Raw genomic sequence first — 20,324 nt, 5'->3', positions numbered from 1 at the left:
CCATACAACATGCTACTGAATACATACGTTTTCAAGCCGCCAAGATTTCGTAACCTGGGGTTTACTGAGCATGCTGTCGGACTGGGCATGGTCAGTAAGCATGGCTGTAGCTGCTGCCCTCACTGGGCTTCAGCTCTTGCTGCCCTATCTTTCTGCACATGACAAAGAATTCCAGGGACGCAGTGCAGGGGGGTGAGGGGGCGGAGTGTGACTGGGGAGGGGGGGGAATGAACCAAATAGGGAGTCAGTGCCCTGCGGGGTGTGGCCGAGCAGAGGCTGGAGGGGAGACATCAGTGGTGGGGGAACAGGAGCTAGGGGAAGACGCTGGCAGCCGCTTGGTAGGGGCTTTATTTATTTATTTATTTATTTTTGCTGTCGCCCCCCCCCCCCCCCCACAAAGAGCTCAAAGGGGGGGGTAACACTCCCTATGGGTGTGAGGGCCCCCCAGTGTGCACAGCCTGCGTGGCGGGGGGTCAATGTGGGTTATTTCCCTTCTCCATTCTACACGGGTCTCCTGTGCAGCTGCCTGTACAAGCTAAAGCCTTGTCCCTCCCAGCCAGCCCCAGTCTTCCTTGGCACTGGGAGATGCCCACAACAGTCTGTTATCAGTTCTCAACTGGGCTGAAAAGTCTTTTAGCAGTTCTCATTGTCTGAGCTCTCCCTGGGTTTCCCTGCACTGCACTCCCCTCCTTGAACCCATTCAAGAGGAGTTCTGCTCGTGTACAAATGTAACCCCAGAGGCACTGAGACCACATACAAAGTAGAGTGGAGTCTCTGCTCTATAGCCTTGGCTGAGAGCCACATGGCTCTGAGTTTATGTCCTAGAGCTCAGGGCTTTAGTGCATAAGGTTTCAGGTTTAATGCTTTGTTGAAATGAGCTCTCTCTGCTGGTCTGGCACAACTGTTAATGTTATTAGCTTTATTATTTTGCAACCAAACCCGCCTCTAGTCTGGGAGTTTGAATGAGCAGGATGGAAGTGCAGGGTCTCAGTTTGGGAGTGCAGGGTCTCAGTTTCCCTAAAAACTGAGCACTAGGACAGATGTCCAGGAGGGTTTCAGGTGCTGTGCAGCTCACTGGCTTAGCTCCCACAGCCACTGACAGATGACGACATGTGTTTTCAGGGATGGTACACGTGCGTATAGTATGGTGGGCATAAGAACATTTATTCTGCACATGCATGGAAAACGTTATTAGGAACAGTAGTAAGGGCCATTTGTTTTTAGACAGCCCCCAGCACCATAGTTTAAGCACCATCTACTATTGCTTTTTAAAATCTAGCTACATTAAACGCCTGTTTAACTGCTATTTTATCAACCAGCACGCTTGAATAACTGGCATAACTTACAGCCAAACAGCTCTGGTCAGTGGACACCAGGCAGGAAAATGGAGGGCACACAGGCGTCTGTAGGCTGTCCTCAGACACAGCAGGGAGGGTCACAGAGCTAAGGTTCCAAGGGGCTGCCCCACTGGTAGATGATTAATGCCGATTACAGTAGAGCTATTTCTTCAAAAAGATGGGATCTGCCAAGTAGCCATCAGGCAATTACTTGTAACAACTGCTATTAACACGGTTCTGAACTATCCAATCTCTCCCTTTCAGGACATAGGTATTGTTTGAGTACAGCCCTGAGGCTCCTCTGATCTCCCACCCAGCTTGAGCTAGGCTTGCTACACAGAGCTACGCACGCTGACCAGAGCTACTCAGCTGAGGTCATGTCATAGACTCACAGAATCCTAGGAATCCACAGAATCACTGGACCTAACCAGGTTATTCACAGAATCACGGGCACATTCTCATGTTCCTCAACTAACATTATATATATATCACCATGTGCCAACAATGCCCAGATGCTTTGTATATTGGACAGACTTCAAACTCTCTTAGACAAAGAATTAATGGGCATAAACCAGATGTAAAAACACTCGATTCACAAATCTGTCAGTCAACACTTTAATGGAGTGGGCCATTCTGTTAATGACCTGAAAGTTTGCATCTTACTGAAGAGGAATTTTTACAACAGTTTGGAAACAGAGGCTGCTCAACTCTCTTTTATGTTCAAATTCGACACATTAACGTGGTTTGAACTGGGATGGGAATTTTCTAGGTCATCATAGGGGCTCTTATGCATACTTGGCTTTGTCTAATTCTTGACTCCCCCCACTTCTACCCCTCTGCTCTCTGATTTGCTTTCCTTGATATTTTTTTCTGATTTGTCAACCCTGATTACTATTTTTGGTTCTCTGTGCCTTAAATAGTGAGTCTGTTCTGGTATGGCTATGGTCTGAAGAAGTGGCTCTGTCCCACGAAAGCTCATCACCTAATAAATTATTTTGTTAGTCTTTAACGTGCTACTGGACCACTTTTTTGTTTTGATAAATCCGAGGGCTGGAAGGGACCTCAGGTCATCTAGTCCAGCCCTTGGCTTCAAGCAGGATCAACTCCATCTAAATCATCCCAGCCAGGACCTTGTCAAGCCTGGACTTAAAAACTTGTAGGGATTAAATAACAATCAAAATAACACCACCACCACCACACTGCTTATGCGGGCTGGGAGCAGGGCTGGAGGAGGCTGTGTCTGATTCCCCCCAGGCTTGCTGGTGGGGGGAGGGGCTGGGCAGGCTGTATGTAGTGTACCCACCATACCCCCATCTCTCCTGGCTGGGATGACTTAGTTGGGGTTAATCCTGCTTGACGCAGGGGGCTGGGCTAGATGACCTTCTGATGTCCCTTCCAACCCTAGAATTCTATGATTCCTACATCAACTGGGACTGTGCCCTTACAAGATGCTTGCAGCAGGCAGTAGTGGGGCTGCAAAGGGAACAGGGAAGGGCAGGAGCTGGGTGTGCATGCTCACAGCACTGGGTGCAGACCCAATATAGTAATGTGGGAGGTGGTGCAGCGTGTACGCCCAACGGTGTGTATGTGGAGGTGCTGTGTGAAAGGGGTGTGTGTGGGTGTGTAGATAATAGTGCTGTGTGTGTATATAAGGGTAGGGTGTGTACACTGGTGCTGTGCCTATGGGCAGTGTGCACGTGTATAGGTAGATGCTGGTGCTTTTGAGTGTCTGGAGAGGGTGTGAATGCCGGATGTGCTGTACTAAGAAGCAGGTGTTTGTAAGTGCTGCTTGCCCTGTATGTGCAGCTATAGAGAGTGTGAAGGTGGGGCACTGTACAGGAGGATTGTCTCCAGGACAGAGGAGAGGTTGTCAGGGAGGCAAATCTGAGAGACAACCCCCAGCCTCAGAACGAGCTCTCCCCATTACAAAGGGAAACCTCACCTCTGCGGATGCGCTCAACGTGCTGGGGCAGCCCATTCCGCAAGACAGCGACGTCCGCCGTGCTTGTGTGTCACAGCACCGTAGCAGGAGCAATTTCTGAGGGTAGAGGGGGAGAACCCCCCGCCCTTCCGGCCGCTTTGCTGGTTATGAGCGGAGGTGGGGGAGGGCTAAGCCCGCGCTGTGGCCGAGGCGCTGAGCAGCGGCCGCCCAGGGCAGGGCCCAGGCCAAGCCAGCGCCCGAGTCACCACCAAGGCCAGGCGCAGGGCTGCCCTATGGGCGAACCTGCTTCTTCCGGCCGGCCCCGGCCCCGGCCCCGGCCCCGACGGCGGGGATCCTCTCGGCCAGGAGCCTCGGCGGGGAAGCGGGGCGCGCGGCCCGGGTACAAAATGGCGGCAAAGTCGCCGTCTCCTCCCCGGTCACCGGCCAGCCACGCGCCGGCTGTGTGTGCACGTGACGTTGTCACCTCGGCCGCGCGGGAGGGGACGGACGGTGGCTGACGCGGCGCGGCCTCAGGCGAGGCGAGGCAGGCGGCAGAGGGCGCTGCTCGCCCGGCAGGTTTCCAGGGCAGTGGAGCGCGGGACACGCCGGCCCGGGCCGCCCAGGGGTCGGACGGAGCCGCACGGGTCGGCGACACCGGCGGCGCGAGCCTGGCCAGCTCCCGTTGCACGCAACGCCTCCCGCCCTCCGAGCCATGGCCGGCGCCGGCCGGAAGAAGCAGGTTCGCTTCGCCCGGCCAGAGGCGGAGGAAACGCTGCGGGACGGCGACGGCCCGGGGCCGAGTCTCCTCCAGGAGCCAGCGCCGCGGCCTGAGGTGATCGGAGCCGGCGGCAGGAGCCGGGGCGGCGCGGGAGCGGCGCTGCGCTGGTGCATCTCCGGGACGCTGTGCTCGGCCTTCCTAGGCTTGGTGAGCGAGGGCTCCCCCGGCCGGGCGGCGGCTGCGCGGTAGCCCCTCCTCCCCCAACTGCCTGGCCACCGCTGTCCCGGGGGCGGGACCTGGGGATGGTTTTCGGGGCAGCGGGGGGCGGGACCTGGGGATGGTTCGCTGCTGTCCCGCTCTCCCCGGGAGAGGCCCGTGTGGGGGCTAGTCAGGACACCAGAGCTGCATTGTTGGGGCCGGCAAGGGGCCCTCCAGCGGGCCGCAGCGCTTCTCCAGTGTGCCCACCGGGGGTCTCCTTGTGGCCGCGGGTCGCGAGTGGTGGGGAAGTAACAGCCCCTCCTTGTTGTCCTGGCTGTACCGCCGCGTGTTGCTTGCCGGGGCTGCCCGCCTCTGGAGATGCCTGGGGCACAACACCGGAGAAGCAGGCAGCTGCTGCCCAGGCCTGGCACGACTCTGGCTTTTGGCTTCTGCCCTGGTGTGTTGGGGTGACAGACTCTCATCTGAAACCCAAAGCCCCATCCCTGTAGGCCTGGCTTTGGGCCCTGTCCCCATGGCTGTGGGATCTGGGCTTCCCCCAACGACCCCTTCTGCGTTGGCTCCGACACCAGGGTTTAATTTTTGCCAGATATGGCAGGTGTGAGTGAGCTTTGCGAAAAGTGATGTTTGCGTGTTTGTTACTATCACTTTTCACAATGGAGTTACTAGCTGGCAATAAATAAATTACCCTGATTTGGGTGTGTATATGTGCATATTTATTTTTCCTAAATCATCCAAAATTTAACATGAGAACCACTAGCTCCACAGTTCATCTCTGATAGGGATGCCACCTGTGGCTTCAGCGAGGAACAGAATAAGAAAACAAGGATGATTATGACATACAACAGGAAGTCAGGAGTCTGATGATAATCTCTCCATTTTCTTTTGATTGCATGATAGAAATTATACAGGGTAGTAGTGATCCTTTTTTTGTGAACAGTCTGCCAAAGTTTCTAGGGTCCTCAATGCAGTGGCATCAGAGCAAACAAATGAAATCCATTTTTAAGATTTCTACAACCGAAAAGCCAGCTGCCACCCCTATGGAAGTCTGGCATAATTGGCATTGTTTTATACTGTATAAAAATGTTCTGTGTGTTTGGTGTTAGTAGAGTTCTGCATTATTTTATTGAATATTTATGTATAAAATATACACCATTACCTGTCACTGTGAAAAGGTACACCATTTAGGTGAAAAGAGCATTGTCATGGGTAAGTGTGGTGAAGTTGTGAATGCATTTGCCCCCCTCCCTTCCATTATTTCTTATGGGGAAAAATTCCCCAATATAGGCTTTTTGGTATCCATTGTCCTTTTCAGGTGCATCTGCACTGCCCCTCTTTCGGAAGGGACATGTAAATGCAGCTGATTGGAAATGCAAATGAGGTGTGGATATAAATATCTCATGCCTCATTTGCATAGTCCCACAGGATCTCGCTTCCAAAAGGGGCTGCTTTTGAAACACAAATAACCGTGTAGACAGGGTTCCTTTGACAGGAAACCCCACTTTCAAAAGCACCCTTCTTCCCAAGAAAAAAAACTAGGAAGAAGGAGACCCCTCTTCCCAAAGCACCCTTTCAAAGGAACACCGTCTACACAGTTGTTTGTGTTTTGAAAGCAGCCCCTTTTGGAAGCGAGATCCTGTGGGAGTATGCAAATGAGGGATGAGATATTTAAATCCACACCTCATCTGCATTTTGATTGGCTATATTTACATACCCCTTCCAAAAGAGAGGGGTAGAGTAGATGCAGCCTTCAGGAATCCAACCTCAAGGCATACAGGGAGTCTGCTGTAATAATAAACTAATGAGGCAGCACACAGAGTGTTGATAAGGCCCTAGTGGTGAGGCTAGCTACATATGCTTCCTGGAAATTTCTAGAGAGCATTTTGGGCTTGGTTTGCCTCAAATGGGTATGCAACTATCACAGGTGCTCAGTGACTCGAGGAGTTGGATTTCTGTAGCATTGGCTTGTTTAGCTACCTTTTGTTTTGCACAGCACTGAGCACGCTGTTGGTACTGAAATGATGAAAGTCATTTCCAGCCAGGTTTTCCTTTGGTCTCATTCTTGCAATGAGGTACTACTTCTTCCTGCCAGAAATTCTCATGGATGCTCGATGAGCTTCTTCCAAAGGTGACTGCAAACAAAACTTAAAGTTCACTTTCCACTTGATTCTTTTCACATAGTTCAAAGAAAATGTGCACATAAATTTAGAGATGATTGCGCTAGAACAGATTTGGGTTACATCAAGTGATATTTTAATTATTATTCATTAGAAATATTACCATGATATCTAGGAGTCAAAGTCCAGAACCAGAACCCAGTTGTATTTGGTGCTGTACAAAGACAGACAAAACAGAACTGCTCCCGCTGTGAAGCGCTTAACTGTGTAAGTAACCTGATGGGCCTTGTCTGATGTGAAATACCGTACCAAGTTACAAATTAAATTGATAATTGGCCATTTAATACCAAAATAACTGTGCTCCCAACATAAGATTGCATTGTTTAATTGAATCAGTTTCTAAAATGTCTTAATTGGTATGTATTATGTGTATGTACAAAGCCTTGGAACGTAATATGAACTATATAATTTCTTGCTGTTATTAAGGCTTTATTTTAACCCTCCCCTTTTTAAAATGAACAAAGAACATCTCCACTGTTTTTCAGGGGATCAGCATTGCTGGCCTGGGACCTACATTTCAAGATTTGGCTGCAAATGTGAATAAAAATGTCAGTGATATTTACTACATTTTTGTGGGTCGTTCTATGGGGTACCTTGGTGGTTCAGTAATTGGAGGGATTCTCTTTGATTCCATGAACCCCCATCTCCTCTTGGGTAAGTGTACTCAAAATTGTATTCTTTTGTATATGAAAAACGCATAGCCTGATGAATTTTTAATATACTTCAACAGAAACTGAACTACTGCCATGGGGGTTTGTATAGTAGCAAGCTGTGAAAGTTGTGTTCAGACATATATCTCACATCAGCTTTCACCCCGCCTAAACTTGGTGTGTAGTTCACGTATCCTTGTAGGATGAAAGTTGTACATACACTATCACCAGCATTGTCATACTAATTTAAAAATGTTGTATCCCACAACAGGAGTGGTGTAATTAAACGTATGAAATTCTGTTTCTATTTGTCAGTTTTATTGTTGTCTCCTTTTAGGAATTTGATGTATAGTTTGATACTTCCCTTTTAGAAGCAATAGTCTGTTGGGAAGGCTAACAGGATAGCTGCTCTTCAGCATAAATTTATTAGAACTGAATAAAAGGTCCATTTTGCTTGTACAAAAATAAGCAGAAATGTGATTTTTTTTTTTTGTATCAAGTGGCTGGATCTGGGCATATATAAAACAAATCAGATATGATAATGGCCACATCAAAAGCTCCATTTCATCACCTACAATGCTGTCAGTGGTACTATTTCACACATTGGCTTTGTCTACACTAGGTCCCAACTTTGAAGGGAGGATGGTAAGTAGGGTGTCGGGAGATTACTAATGAAGGGCTGCGCTGCATATGCAGCACTTCATTAAGTTATTTCTCCCTTGCGGCAACTTCGAAGTGCCGGCTTGTGTGTAGTTGCGGCTAACCCGCGGGTACTTCAAAGTCCCTTTACTCCACAGTAAAGGGATTTGAAGTAGCCCGGTCACTTCAGAATACCAGCGGGTTAGCTGTGGCTGCACGCAAGCTGGCACTTCGAAGTTGCCGTGGGGGAGAATTAGCTTAATGAAGTGCTGCATATGCACCGTAGCACATCGTTAGTAATCTCCCAACACCCTACTTACCACGCTCCCTTCGAAGTTGGGAGCTAGTGCAGACACAGCCATTGAGTTATAACCTTACAAAACAAAGACGTTGCAAACCTCTGTTTAAAATATACTGCACCCACTAAAATTGTTCATCTGTTCCATTAAGCCCCTGACAAATGCACAAAACTTGTGAAAAATATATTACAAATCCGCTCCTAATTGATTTTGAATTATCTGTCACACATGAAGCAAGCCAGTGATCAGAACACACATTTACCTGAAACAGAGATGCCTTAACTATATTTAGAGCTTGCCATCTCATTTTACTTTTGAATATGGTAACTAATAGAGGAAGATCTTTCTTGTTTATCTGTAGAACAGTTTCTTAGGTTTTGTTGTAATTTTTCAGTTAATGCCAATTTGTGAAATAATTCACATGCCTTCAGTTGGCTAAGGAATGGAGAAAAGATCACATTTCACAGGCTGACTAAAATTTAAATTAATAAACTCTCTTAACAGAACTTATTCTTTTCAAAACTCTAAAATGAATTAGGAGCCTATGTATGATGTGGACATTACTAATGTTAATGGATGCTACACTTGTGTATTAAGAGTGACTGGGGAAAATAGTTGAGTTGAAGACTTGCCTAGTGTAGATCACTGGAGCTAGTCAGAACATCACATTTCAGTTTTGTGAAGAATTTGAGATTTGAAAATTTTAGTTTGAATTGAAATGAAACAAAAAAATTGAGTAAGTTTTGTGACCAATATATCTTGGTTTCAAAAAACCAGACTGTTTGTTTCATTTTGGTATTTATTTTATATTCCTTCATAGTGATGCAAAGTAATTATTTTAAGCAGTCACTTCAAAATGAGAAACTGAAACATTTTGTTCTCAAACATCCCATTTTGATGTGGGCAGAATTTTTTTCATAGTTTTTCTCAGAGAAAAATCTGCTTAAATTAGACTCAATTTTGTGAGGTGCCTTGATTTTTAACTGAGGAAAAAATGGTTCCATGGAGGGTTTTTCAACCAGCTCTTATGAACAGTAACTTAATCTAACTTTACTGCTTGAATTTCAGACATTTTATTTAAAGACAAGATTTAATAAGTTGACTGTTTTGAAAAATGGGACTTCAGTATGGATTTTGGATTACTTTTTAGGGTTAACCATGCTGGGAACAGCAGCTGGTCATTATGCCATACCCTGGTGTAAGAAAGCGCTATTGTTAACTGCCCTGATGTCAGTGGTTGGGACTTCCATGGGCATTCTAGACACAGGTAAGTGAACAGATCCTCTTCCCTGCTGCAGGAAGGTCTGTGGATTGAATGAATCATTTGGAGTCTGTTACCCCCACTTGCATCTATCCAAGAGACTCGTTAGCACTCGCGAGATCCTAGAGATTCACATGAACTGAGTTTATCTCCATTGTTAGAACAGTAGGTTTGGGTGGCAAGCATTTTGCACTGTAAGTATAGACTTAGGGCCTGCGCTAATAGTTAAATTTCATTTAGTGAAGTAGGAGTAGGTATCTCTTGTTTTCTAGCTTGCATGTTGTATGTATGCCAAACTAAATTTGTATTTGTGTCCCATTTTCACTTGTCATTAAAATTGCTCTCTTTTTTGCTGCTACTACAGTAAACGCACCTATTCGGAAGACAGTAAGAGAGTGTTTTTTCCCTGATTGTGAGGTAAATGCCAGGGTGGAATAATCCTCTAGAATGAAACTGCTGGTATATACCTGACTGTATGTGGGATGGAATGGAAAGATTCAGTTGACTGTTAAGTCAACTCATTTGTGTGATTAAGGTCTGAGCGAGCATCTCTAATGCAAATTGGATGCTATCTGTTGAGAAGAGAGCCTGAGAAGGAGTGTCATGAATGGTCTGTGAAAGAAATCTTGACCTTTATTGTTACCTGGAATGCCATAATACTGCCAAATGGAACACTTTGGAGTTAGTCTAGCATTTCTTTTTCTTGAGGTTAAAAAAAAAAAAGCAAAGCAGCAAGTGCAGTGAAACCTTCTGCTGTTTAATGTTTATAACCAGAGCATCACTGTAGCTATATTGCCGTTTGCACATTTCATGCCCTGAACCAGTTAAGGATCTTTGATTCCATATATTATCTTTTTTTATGATTTGCTTGCACTGTAGATTGTTCCGACGAGATACATATTTACAAAAGAACAGATTAAGGTGAAATCATACTATAGATTGTTTTGATATTAAATAAATAGATCCTCATCTCTTTGATCTGCAGGTGGAAATGTCCTTGTATTGAATATATGGGGAGCAGAGGCTGGACCACACATGCAGGCTTTACACTTCAGTTTTGCACTGGGTGCCTTCGTGGCGCCAATCCTGACAAAAATGGTGTTGGGCAACTTCCTGTCTCCTAAAATCCAAGCAGAAGGTGAAAAGACAAACAATTCTCTTCCAAGTGATATGCCTGACCCACTGTCTACATCAGTAATGAAACTGCATTCTAATGTGAGCTTTATGTGGGCTTACAGTTTCATAGGCACCTATATTTTGATAATTTCTTTGTTGTTTATTATTCTGTATTCAAGGACTGGCTCCGTGCAAGATAAGGCAAAATCTTCTGTGCAGAAATGCCAAATTGCCAAATATCACTATGCCATTCTCTTTCTTCTTTTCCTTTTCTTCTTTTGCTACGTAGGAGCAGAGGTCACCTATGGTTCTTACATTTTCAATTACGCAGAGTCTCATTTAGACATGAAACAAAGTGAAGCAGCTGGTTTGAACTCCCTTTTTTGGGGAGCATTTGCAACTTGCAGAGGACTGGCAATCTGTTTTGCTGCTTGTTTATATCCTGGTACTATGATTGTGCTGAGCATCGTAGGTTCCACCATCTCCTCTCTGTTCCTGGCACTGTTCAGTAAGAATCCAGTCTCACTCTGGGTTGGGACTGCAGCATATGGCGCTTCAATGGCTACTACCTTTCCCAGTGGCATTTCCTGGGTTGAACAGTATACCACCATACAGGGAAAGTCTGCTTCTCTCTTTGTAGTTGGCGCTGCCTTGGGGGAGATGAGCATTCCAGCAGTGGTTGGGTTTCTTGAAGGAAAACATCACAATGTCCCTGTGATAATGTATGCTGCATTGGGAACATCTGTAATAACATTAGTATTATTTCCTGTGATGTACAAATTAGCTACTTCTCCGAGTGAAGGTAAATTGAAAGATGGCGGTGGGAGTGAGGACCAGAAAGCTTTATTATCCAACTTTGGACTTAATGGAGATGAGGAAGATGAAGAGGATGCAGGAGAATGGAATGAAGCAGACTTTGAAGTAATTGAAATGAATGATACAGTGAGATACTGTGCACTAGACACCCCTCAAAAGATCCCAGGGGAGTCACCAGCCAAAGTGTCCAAGCAGCCGCCTTCACACATGTTTAATTCTCCAGTGATTGATCTTAGCTCACCAGGAAGAAAGCAATTCAGTAGAGACCGAGAGAAGAATGACTGAAGCAAAAGCTAAGCTGCTTACTTGAAATGATGGCCTGGCTTCTGCAAGATAATGGACAACCAAGTTAGCTGTTTTTTAATAAAGTGATTCAGAATTTAATAGTGGTACAAAGCCAAGTGTTTTCACCTCTGTACTTGCCAAATCCCAGTTTACAGTTTTCCATTTTAGTCTGCAACCATGCATCCTGGAGTGGCAAGGAGGAATCTTGGATGTACCAAAGAAGAACTCTGTAGTAATCTGATCAGGTGTGATGTGTCATGGAACTAAAAGCAAATTTAGACTAAACATATGTAAACCATTTCTTAAATATGAAGCTGTGAAGAAAGTGGTGGGCACTCTAACAAAACAAAGTGAGATTGTTTAGAATATTTTAATCATATTTTTTTTAGAACAATCTTGTCTTCGCAGGAATAGATTAAGTCAATGTCATACAAATCAGAAATCTGAGAAGGATCTTGGAACTTCTTTAATCCAGTGAAGGGCATAAATCAATGGCACTTAAAGTTTGATATGTAACATATACCAGGAAATTAAGTTAAAGACAAGCTGTCAGTTATGTCCTTGTCCTTTTGGGAAAGTGAAAAGTTAATAGTTCAACAGCTTTAGTTAATAGATGTATTGTTGACCATGACTGGCAATTCCATGGCTTTATCATTTTCATGTAATGTTATTTAAACATATATTTCTGCATGTAGCTCTTTTTAAATCATGGAAACCTCAAATGTGTTTATAATGGAATACAATATTTAGGGACTTCTTTTTAAATGTGTAAATTCTTTTAAAGTTGGCTTTGAACAAAACTGTCTCACTTCTACTGCCCTTCTTATTTTGAGAGGAGTGAAGGGAGATGACAAGGAAGTTTTAAAAAGTAGCTGTGCTGATCTGCTGCAATTTTAAAATTTTGATTGTTGAGTCATGAGCTGCTCCTTAAAGTTTGGTAATAAACAACTGGTAGCAAAGTCGTACACAGTAGTGTAATTACCTTATATATACACCAAAGCTAAACTTTCAATTTTATATTTTGAGCAATCAGTGCCACCAGCTCCACATGCTGACTGAGGACCTTATCTCTCAAACCAGACTCTTCAGACAAAAATTTGAAGGATCTGTTCTGGGTCTCCCCAAAGTTAATACAAAAAAATCCAGTGGGAGCACATACTTCTCTAGAAGAGGAAAATATTTTTGTTTTTTTTGAAGTAATTATACAAAACTGTATGCAAAGCTTAGTCTAGGGCATATTTCAATAGCTGTTAACTTACTTCTAGAAAATTAATGGATTACAGCTGCTGATTAAACCTTCTGTTTTCTATCAGCCACACTATTGAGTGCAGTTCAAGTTGTGGAAGTTACCAGGTGATCTACAATTGCTCCTTTTGTGCAAGTTGGACTGGTGTCCTGCTTGTTACTCTGTTCTCACTGTAATGTTTCACATACTTTGAGGTGATGAATTTGGATGCTGCCATAAAAGAAGGTCCATGTTTTGCATGGATAATTTGCAGTGGAATGCTTCAGAGAGTAATCATCAATATCTTAAGAGAAACTATTGTAAGATTAGAAATATTATGCTGGGATAAGGGAAATGCTTAGTGCTAGCAAATAAATAGATCATCCGCATGTGATGAACATATATAAAAATGTTGCTTAGGATTAAGAGGAGTCCTCCATTGACTGTAGTCAGTTTGCTTGAAAACCCAGATTTTGAAGGCAGCTTTCTCTGAGACTGCATGACCTAAACTTGCTGTTTGTATTGCTCATTGGATAGTTGAGATTTTTTGGTAATTTTACTTCTGTAGTAAGAATTGCAATATGTTTACATTGAGTGTTTTTGTTATGTGGTACAGGATCCCTACATCCTTCCCCATTTCATTTTCATCTAAAATCCAGTGGGAAGAAATATAGCAAGAACCTTGTCATAGTGGAAAATTCTCTGTTTATGGTGAGAGACAATGAACTCTTGAAGACTTCTCCCTCCCTATTACACCATAATATTGGTGTAAATGCTAGTGTATTACCTGTTTTTCTGTAAAAGAGGAGGAGCAGGGTAACATACTTGGATATTGACTTGATACCTCTTAATAACTGACTGGTTCTGCCCCTTAAATTGTGTGTTTAGAAGGGTGTATTTACCCACCTGGGGCTGTAATTAAACACTGTTAATCTTATTAGATTTTTTTTTAAAATTTGTATCTTCATAGCTTCTGTTATAGCATCACATCTGGTTTGACAATACGTTGCTAAACTTAAGATTATTCTGTGTCAGTTGCTGCATGCAAGCGCTCTCCTCCCATTACTAATGGTAATGCTTGTAAGTATTCAAGGACTAATCTACCCCGGATGTGTATAACTGCCCATGATGCCGAATAGAAACAGCTCTGCATATGCATTTATGGTATTAGATTTTTGGCTTGCAGCTTAGTACAGAAAATAATAGCTGAACTGAAATGGAGATCTTGGCTTGCATAGGGAAGTCCCAAGTTAAGCTTTTTTTGTGTCACATTCTGAAAATGCTACTGAAAGCACTTACCATTTAATACCATTTATGCCTCATAATGGGAAAGCATGAATACTCCATGCAGCTTGATGCGCACACATGGCAAAAAATTCCACACATGACTTTGAAAACAAGTGTTTTAACAAAGGGGGTGAGTCTCTCATTGTTACTGCAAGATCTAGAACTAAGATATTAAAACATTTAAAACAGCAAGCCTGATGCAGAAGTGCTGCCTATGCATGTGTATGGTTTGAAACAAAATAGCTATGCCTATGTTTTAGAGATGTTTTGCTTTTTGTTTGGTCAATTAAGTTTGCTAAAGGTGACACTCAAGCTTTAACCATTATTATTTATGTATCAAGAGAAGCTTTTACATGACTTACAAACACAGTATGTGGTTGAGCCATCAGTTCTGTTTTGTTTTTTATAAATCCTTTTTAGTTTACCAATTTGTAAGCCAATGAAGGGTAGAAAGGAAGTGGAGGCTTTGGATCAGGGGTGGGCAACTTAGGCTAGTGAGGGGGCTGGACGAATGGTCCTCTTTCATCTCTTTATGCTGCAAGATTGTCTGAACCAAGACAATCTCCTGGGATAGGGTAGTTTTTGCTAACTTAACTCATGTACCTAGAATTTGTGGAGTATGTGGATTGAATTGTAGCAGCACCATGATTGGATGCAGAGGGAGCATATGGTTCTTGCAGACATTGTTGTGTGCAGTCAGCACATACCTCACTTCCTGTGTCCTTGCTTTACATGAGCATCACGTTAGTTACAGTAGGAAAAAAACTACACAGCTGGAAACCAGTGGAATCTGGCAATCCTGCAACGGTACAATGGTAAATAAAATGTTTTGCAAGCCACAAACAGAAATCTGAAGACTGCATGGCTACGTCTACACGTGCACACTACATCGAAATAGCTTATTTTGATGTAGTGACATCGAAATAGTCTATTTCGATTAATAACGTCTACACGTCCTCCAGGGCTGGCAACGTCAACATTCAACTTCGACGTTGGGCAGCACCACATCGAAATAGGCGCTGCGAGGGAACATCTACACGCCAAAGTAGCACACATCGAAATAAGGGTGCCAGGAACAGCTGCAGACAGGGTCATAGGGAGGACTCAGCAGCAAGCCGCTCCCTTAAAGGGCCCCTCCCAGACACATTTGCACTAAACAACACAAGATCCACAGAGCCGACAACTGGTTGCAGACCCTGTGCATGCAGCATGGATCCCCAGCTGCGGCAGCAGCAGCCAGAAGCCCTGGGCTAAGGGCTGCTGCACACGTTGACCATAGAGCCCCGCAGGGGCTGGAGAAAGAGCGTCTCTCAACCCCTCAGCTGATGGCCACCATGGCAGACCCCGCTATTTTGATGTTGCGGGACGCGGATCGTCTACACGTGCCCTACTGCGACGTTCAACTTCGAAGGAGGGCGCTATTGCCATCCCCTCATGGGGTTAGCGACTTCGACATCTCGCCACCTAACGTCGATTTCAACTTCAAAATAGCATCCAACACGTGTAGCCGTGATGGGCGCTATTTCGAAGTTGGCGCCGCTACTTCGAAGTAGCGTGCACGTGTAGACATGGCCCATGTGACCCATGGGCCACAAGTACCCACGACTGCTTTGGACATGACATCAAAACATCTCTTGTGGCATCTCTATTTTTTCATCCGGAAGAAAAGAAATTGTAAATGTGTCTCACCAGCACATGTATCTTAAAAATACCATTTAAGGTGAGCAGGAATCAGGAATTTCATTCTTCCTATCAACATTAGAACAAGAATTAAAGTAATAGGGCCAGTGATGGGAGAGGGGAAGGTTAAATTAACTTTTTAAAAAAAAATTATTGAACAAAGAGTGGGGGTAAAGTTAGGACAGACAAAAAAGAAAAGTAATCTGTATATTGAAGAGGGAGGTAATGTAAGCAAGATAATTCTTAAGAATGTCTAATCAATTTATATACTAGTAGTGAAAATAAAATTCAGACTCCATGGAGAAATTTGGTTTCCATAATGTGAAAATGTTTTAATTAGGTTTGTGATTACAACTGCATTCTTTACATTCTGCTGCTTGGTGTGGAGAGAGATCACAGAAGGTGGTTTTATTTCAAGTTTGTTGTATAAATTCCTGTTTGCTGCGTGCACCTAAATCCATGTAATTTGTGCATGTACAGGTTGAAACACTCTTGTTCGGCATGGTCTCCGGCAACATCCCTGGTCTGGCAGAACCATGGATGTTGCTGGACCAGAGAGCCTCAGCTGCCTGGAATCAGTCTGGCTGGTGGGCAGCAGTGGAGCTCAGCTGGTGGCAGGGAGCCAGGTGGGCGGGGTATGGCAGCCCAGCAGTGGCCCTGTGGCAGGGAGTTCCACCATGAGTGAAGTCCCCCACCTGCCACAGGCTGGCCTGACTTCCCCTGGTCTGGTGAATTCCAGGGGGATGCAACGTATGCATGTGTGCGCGTGTGTGGTAGATATACACACAAACAGCAAATATATAGCCAGGAATATATATCTGTATATATGTGTGTGTGTGTGTGAGGTTTTTATAAATGATTTAACCCTATTTATACATGATTAGAGTGTTAAGTGTAACACTAAAATTTTTCCTCTCACAGGACAAAAGTTGAAACTATGAAATATTAATGTGGCCTACTGATTTTTTTTTTGTCCACACATATCAGATATTTTGACTGTCATGGATAGTGAGAATCAAGTTATACATTTAAAATTTACTTAGTAATAAGCTTGTTATAAGCCATTCCTAACGTGTTCAGCTTGACCAGTGAGATGTTTTATTGAGCCATCATGCTTTTCTTCTAATTTGAACACTTTAATTGCTGTGCAATTAAAACATTAACTGAAATGGTGATGGGATGTACTTGTGCAGTCACTAGTCCCTCTCTGTAGTGAAATAAATAAAATATATGCAGTTTTTTACTAAAAGGTACATCACCTGATGTACAGCAACTACTGTTAAATGTGAAAGATACTAAAGAAAGCACAGCCAGAATGTATGTCAAAGGTTAGCTTGGCTCTAAAAAGCAAATCAGGGGCATGCTGCATTAGGTTATCACAAGTTTCCTCTGCTACCGCCTTGAGAGCCTGCAACTACATGAACGTTGCAGCCTTTTATGTAAGTCATTTGAGAGATTGTGCGTGTTGTTCTTTTGGTGGGGGAGGGGGGCTAGAAAACTGAAGTTACTGGTGTTTACTTGAATTTAAATTGCTTTAGTATATTTTAATGTTAAAACTTCCTTGTTAAACTGCAGTACTTGGTAAGTGCCTTCTTAGTCATTCAGTCTTTAATTAGGACCTTAGCTAAAATTGATCAGAACCTAAAGAGACAAAGTATTTTATATAGAAAGAACCAGTTTTCCCATATTTTTATTAATTTGATCTTCAGCAATACAGTTGCTATTTTAAGAAATCATAGTTTCCTTTAAACTGTCATTTTAAAATGATACAGCATTGAGTTGTCGGGGTATGTCTGAGAATCACAGGTGCAGGCAGATCTGTTCTTCCTACAGAGTTGTGGTAAGGCAGACAGCTGGCATCAACATGTCATCTATTAGGATGTTTTTTTTACATAGCCTGAAGATTGGAAATGCCAATTTAAAAAACAGAATGCAACAGCATGTTAGAAATTGTCTAAAGTAAGTGTGCCATGCCCAAACAATATAAAGGTGTTTTTGGTATGTGCACTTTTAGCTCATAAATGAGAGAGCACAAAGCTAGTATTTTTAAATAGGCTTTTTTTTAATTTTATTATTATAAGCAACAGTAAAACTGGAACTTCTGTGAGCTACTTGCATGAATTTTCTTCCACGTTTTTACCCTTTACTGTATGGTGGGTTTTTTGATTTAGGTTGAAAACTGACATTTACATGCCTGTGTAAATTTATTGGAACAACAGTGTTTCTTGAATGTAATAAGTTGCTTTAATTTAAAAAAGTATCTTTTCACAATAAAGCTTGTACTGTGTTTCCAAGAATTATTCAGGCCTTTATTTATTACAGAGTTACGGGTAATGCAGGAATACCAGCAGAAGCCTGTCAGTTTTGAAACTTTCCTCCTTTCCTTCCATTCTACCTCCCTGGCTAATAGAAGAAAACTTTTTAAGCAAACTAGTTTTTGCCACTTAAATTCCTTTACAGCCACAAACATTAATTACAAGTTTTAAACAAAATGAGTAATTGTTTAAGCATGCATCCCCCTCCCCGCAACTCTACAGTTCTGTGGTATTGAAGTTATTGGTTTAAAATGGAAGTGGAAAGCAGCAATAAAAACCATTTGCGTTAATAACTGAGTGCAGATCAGTACTTAATGAATAGCCTAACACTTGGAGATTCAAGAATTGTTAGTGAAAAATGGATCTTAAATCATCAGTCATAAATCATGCAGAAATGAGACATCTTCCATTGGGCCAACTTCTCTGTAATCTCCTGGAACCAGCCTGACTACTGTAACACGTATACATGATGCAGAAGTAGTCCATCAGTAATCAGATATTGTTAAATGCTTTTGAAATAAGCCCAGCTTTAATTTGCACCTAGGAGTATTAAAAGAACAACAGAGTTTTACCAAGATTGTGTGTGTATGTGTGCAAGCACCAAAGTTGCCTGATACTATTTTTTTTTCCACCTACTGCTGCAGCTGGTCCTGGCCACTGGCAGGATGGATGGACATCTACTTGCAAGTTGTTTTGTTTTGTTTTGTTTGTAAAAAAGATGTCAAAAGGAACTGAACGAATACTTCCTAAGAGACTTTATGGAAGTCTTTTGCTCAAGTATACTTACTACTTTCCAAAGTAGGTCTGTGGTGAAAAGTGGGTTACAATATATTGTCTGTACTTACCTGCACACAATGAGACATTTGAATCACTGAGAATCACTCCTAATTTTGTATTGCAGGTGCATTTTGAGAAACCCAGTCTTGAATGAAACTAACACGACACCAGCAAGCTTAGTCCATTTTTGATAACTGGACTTTTTGATGCCCTTTAGGAAATGATCAATTTTTTTTTATTTTTGTACATCTTTGGTTACATTATGGCCAGAGCCATGTCTGTTTTGAAATCTGTGCTCCTCTTGCATTTTGAACAAGAGATAACAATGACTTTCAGAAAATGTTAAAAATGTCTCTCTTTGGACAGCCCTGACAAAGGATTTTAACAGTCTTCAAATATGTTAGAGATTGGTGATCAATTGTTCTTTAGGTCCACTGTAGGAAGGACAAGAAGTTTCTAATGTGAGAGTAGTTCATCTCTTCAGATACATACAGGGCCCCACTCTGCAGGCCAGGTTATTTGCAGGACATATTCTGGCAGCTGGCTAAATTGCTTTCTCCTGTCTGTGAATGTTCAGAAGGTCCCAGTTAGGCTTTTTTGTGAAAGATGGACACAAAATGCCAGTTTAACTCCGAGTCCTCTATCTTGGCAGTGTGAGGGGTCAGATGACCAGGTGAAGGCAAATCATAAGTCCTACTCTGTGGAGCTATTTCACAAACAGAACACCACTTTGTTTTAAAGCAGATGTTTGTAGGACAGCTCTATCATTTCAGAGTAAGGGGGAGAGGAGTCAGGGACATACTACAGCACCAGACCTAGGTGGCTGAAACCATCATGTTGTTTACCCAATTGGAGAGGAGGATTGTAAATCACAACAGTACGAAAATGAAAACAAAATAAAAGTTTGAAAACAAATGATTTGGAGAAACCAAACTTGTTTCACTGCAGAAGATAGAAGATATCATGGTCTGACCTGAAGGATGGACTCTTTGTCTTGGACTGGAGCCTCTAGCAGTACCTGCTGATATCCTCCACCAATGAAATTTGGAGGTAATCAACCATTAGAAATGAATGAGAGGAGAAGCTGTGCAACAGAGCGTAGTCTGAAAGACTAAGTTATACGCGAACAGAAGTTATGGATTAGATGCACAGATTACATGGTGATATTTTTTGTGACCTGGATTATACAGGTGATCAGACCAGATGCTAATAATTGTCCCTTTATAGTCTTGAAATCTATCAATCAATCTATGACTTTTCTAAGCAAGTATCTTCATAGCTAAGTACTGACACAGAAATAACATATGGTAAAATAATTATAACAGCTTCCTATCACTGCAGTACTTGTAAATAATGTACTCTTCATTACGGATTTTAGGACAGACATTAAAAATATGACCATGAGGATTTGTAAACAGCAGCTTTCTTGATTTTTCTCTAATGTAGCTAAGCATTAAAACTGTATGAAACAGTATTATTGATTTGACCCAATATAAAAAGTCAGGTCTGCTAATTACCTTGTCTCTTTCATTCAGCACATACATGTTATCAAATGATGCAATTATTTGAACTGCAAATGTGTTATGTTTAAAAAATACATATCAA

General features: G+C 42.9%; 1 protein-coding gene and 1 long non-coding RNA gene across 2 annotated transcripts in view; one reads left to right on the top strand and one right to left on the bottom strand.

Annotated features, from left to right (window-relative positions):
- Window positions 1–3,412, bottom strand: part of LOC142011379 (uncharacterized) — a 43,324-nt gene extending 39,912 nt beyond the window's left edge. The window contains exon 1 of the long non-coding RNA XR_012645067.1: window positions 3,280–3,412. This is a non-coding gene — a long non-coding RNA (uncharacterized LOC142011379). The remainder of the gene's footprint in view (window positions 1–3,279) is intronic.
- Window positions 3,413–3,970: 558 nt separating this feature from the next.
- Window positions 3,971–18,307, top strand: MFSD4B (major facilitator superfamily domain containing 4B). Its single transcript, XM_074990721.1, has 4 exons — window positions 3,971–4,183; window positions 6,855–7,023; window positions 9,108–9,224; window positions 10,204–18,307. Exons 1-4 carry the CDS (start codon window positions 3,971–3,973, stop codon window positions 11,433–11,435), a joined length of 1,731 nt encoding a protein of 576 aa, XP_074846822.1. The 3' UTR covers window positions 11,436–18,307.
- Window positions 18,308–20,324: the final 2,017 nt, after the last annotated feature.

The sequence above is a fragment of the Carettochelys insculpta genome, chromosome 3 (genome assembly GCF_033958435.1).
Source record: "Carettochelys insculpta isolate YL-2023 chromosome 3, ASM3395843v1, whole genome shotgun sequence".
NCBI classification, from domain to species: domain Eukaryota; kingdom Metazoa; phylum Chordata; order Testudines; family Carettochelyidae; genus Carettochelys; species Carettochelys insculpta.
This window is presented reverse-complemented; position numbering and strand designations above follow the sequence as displayed.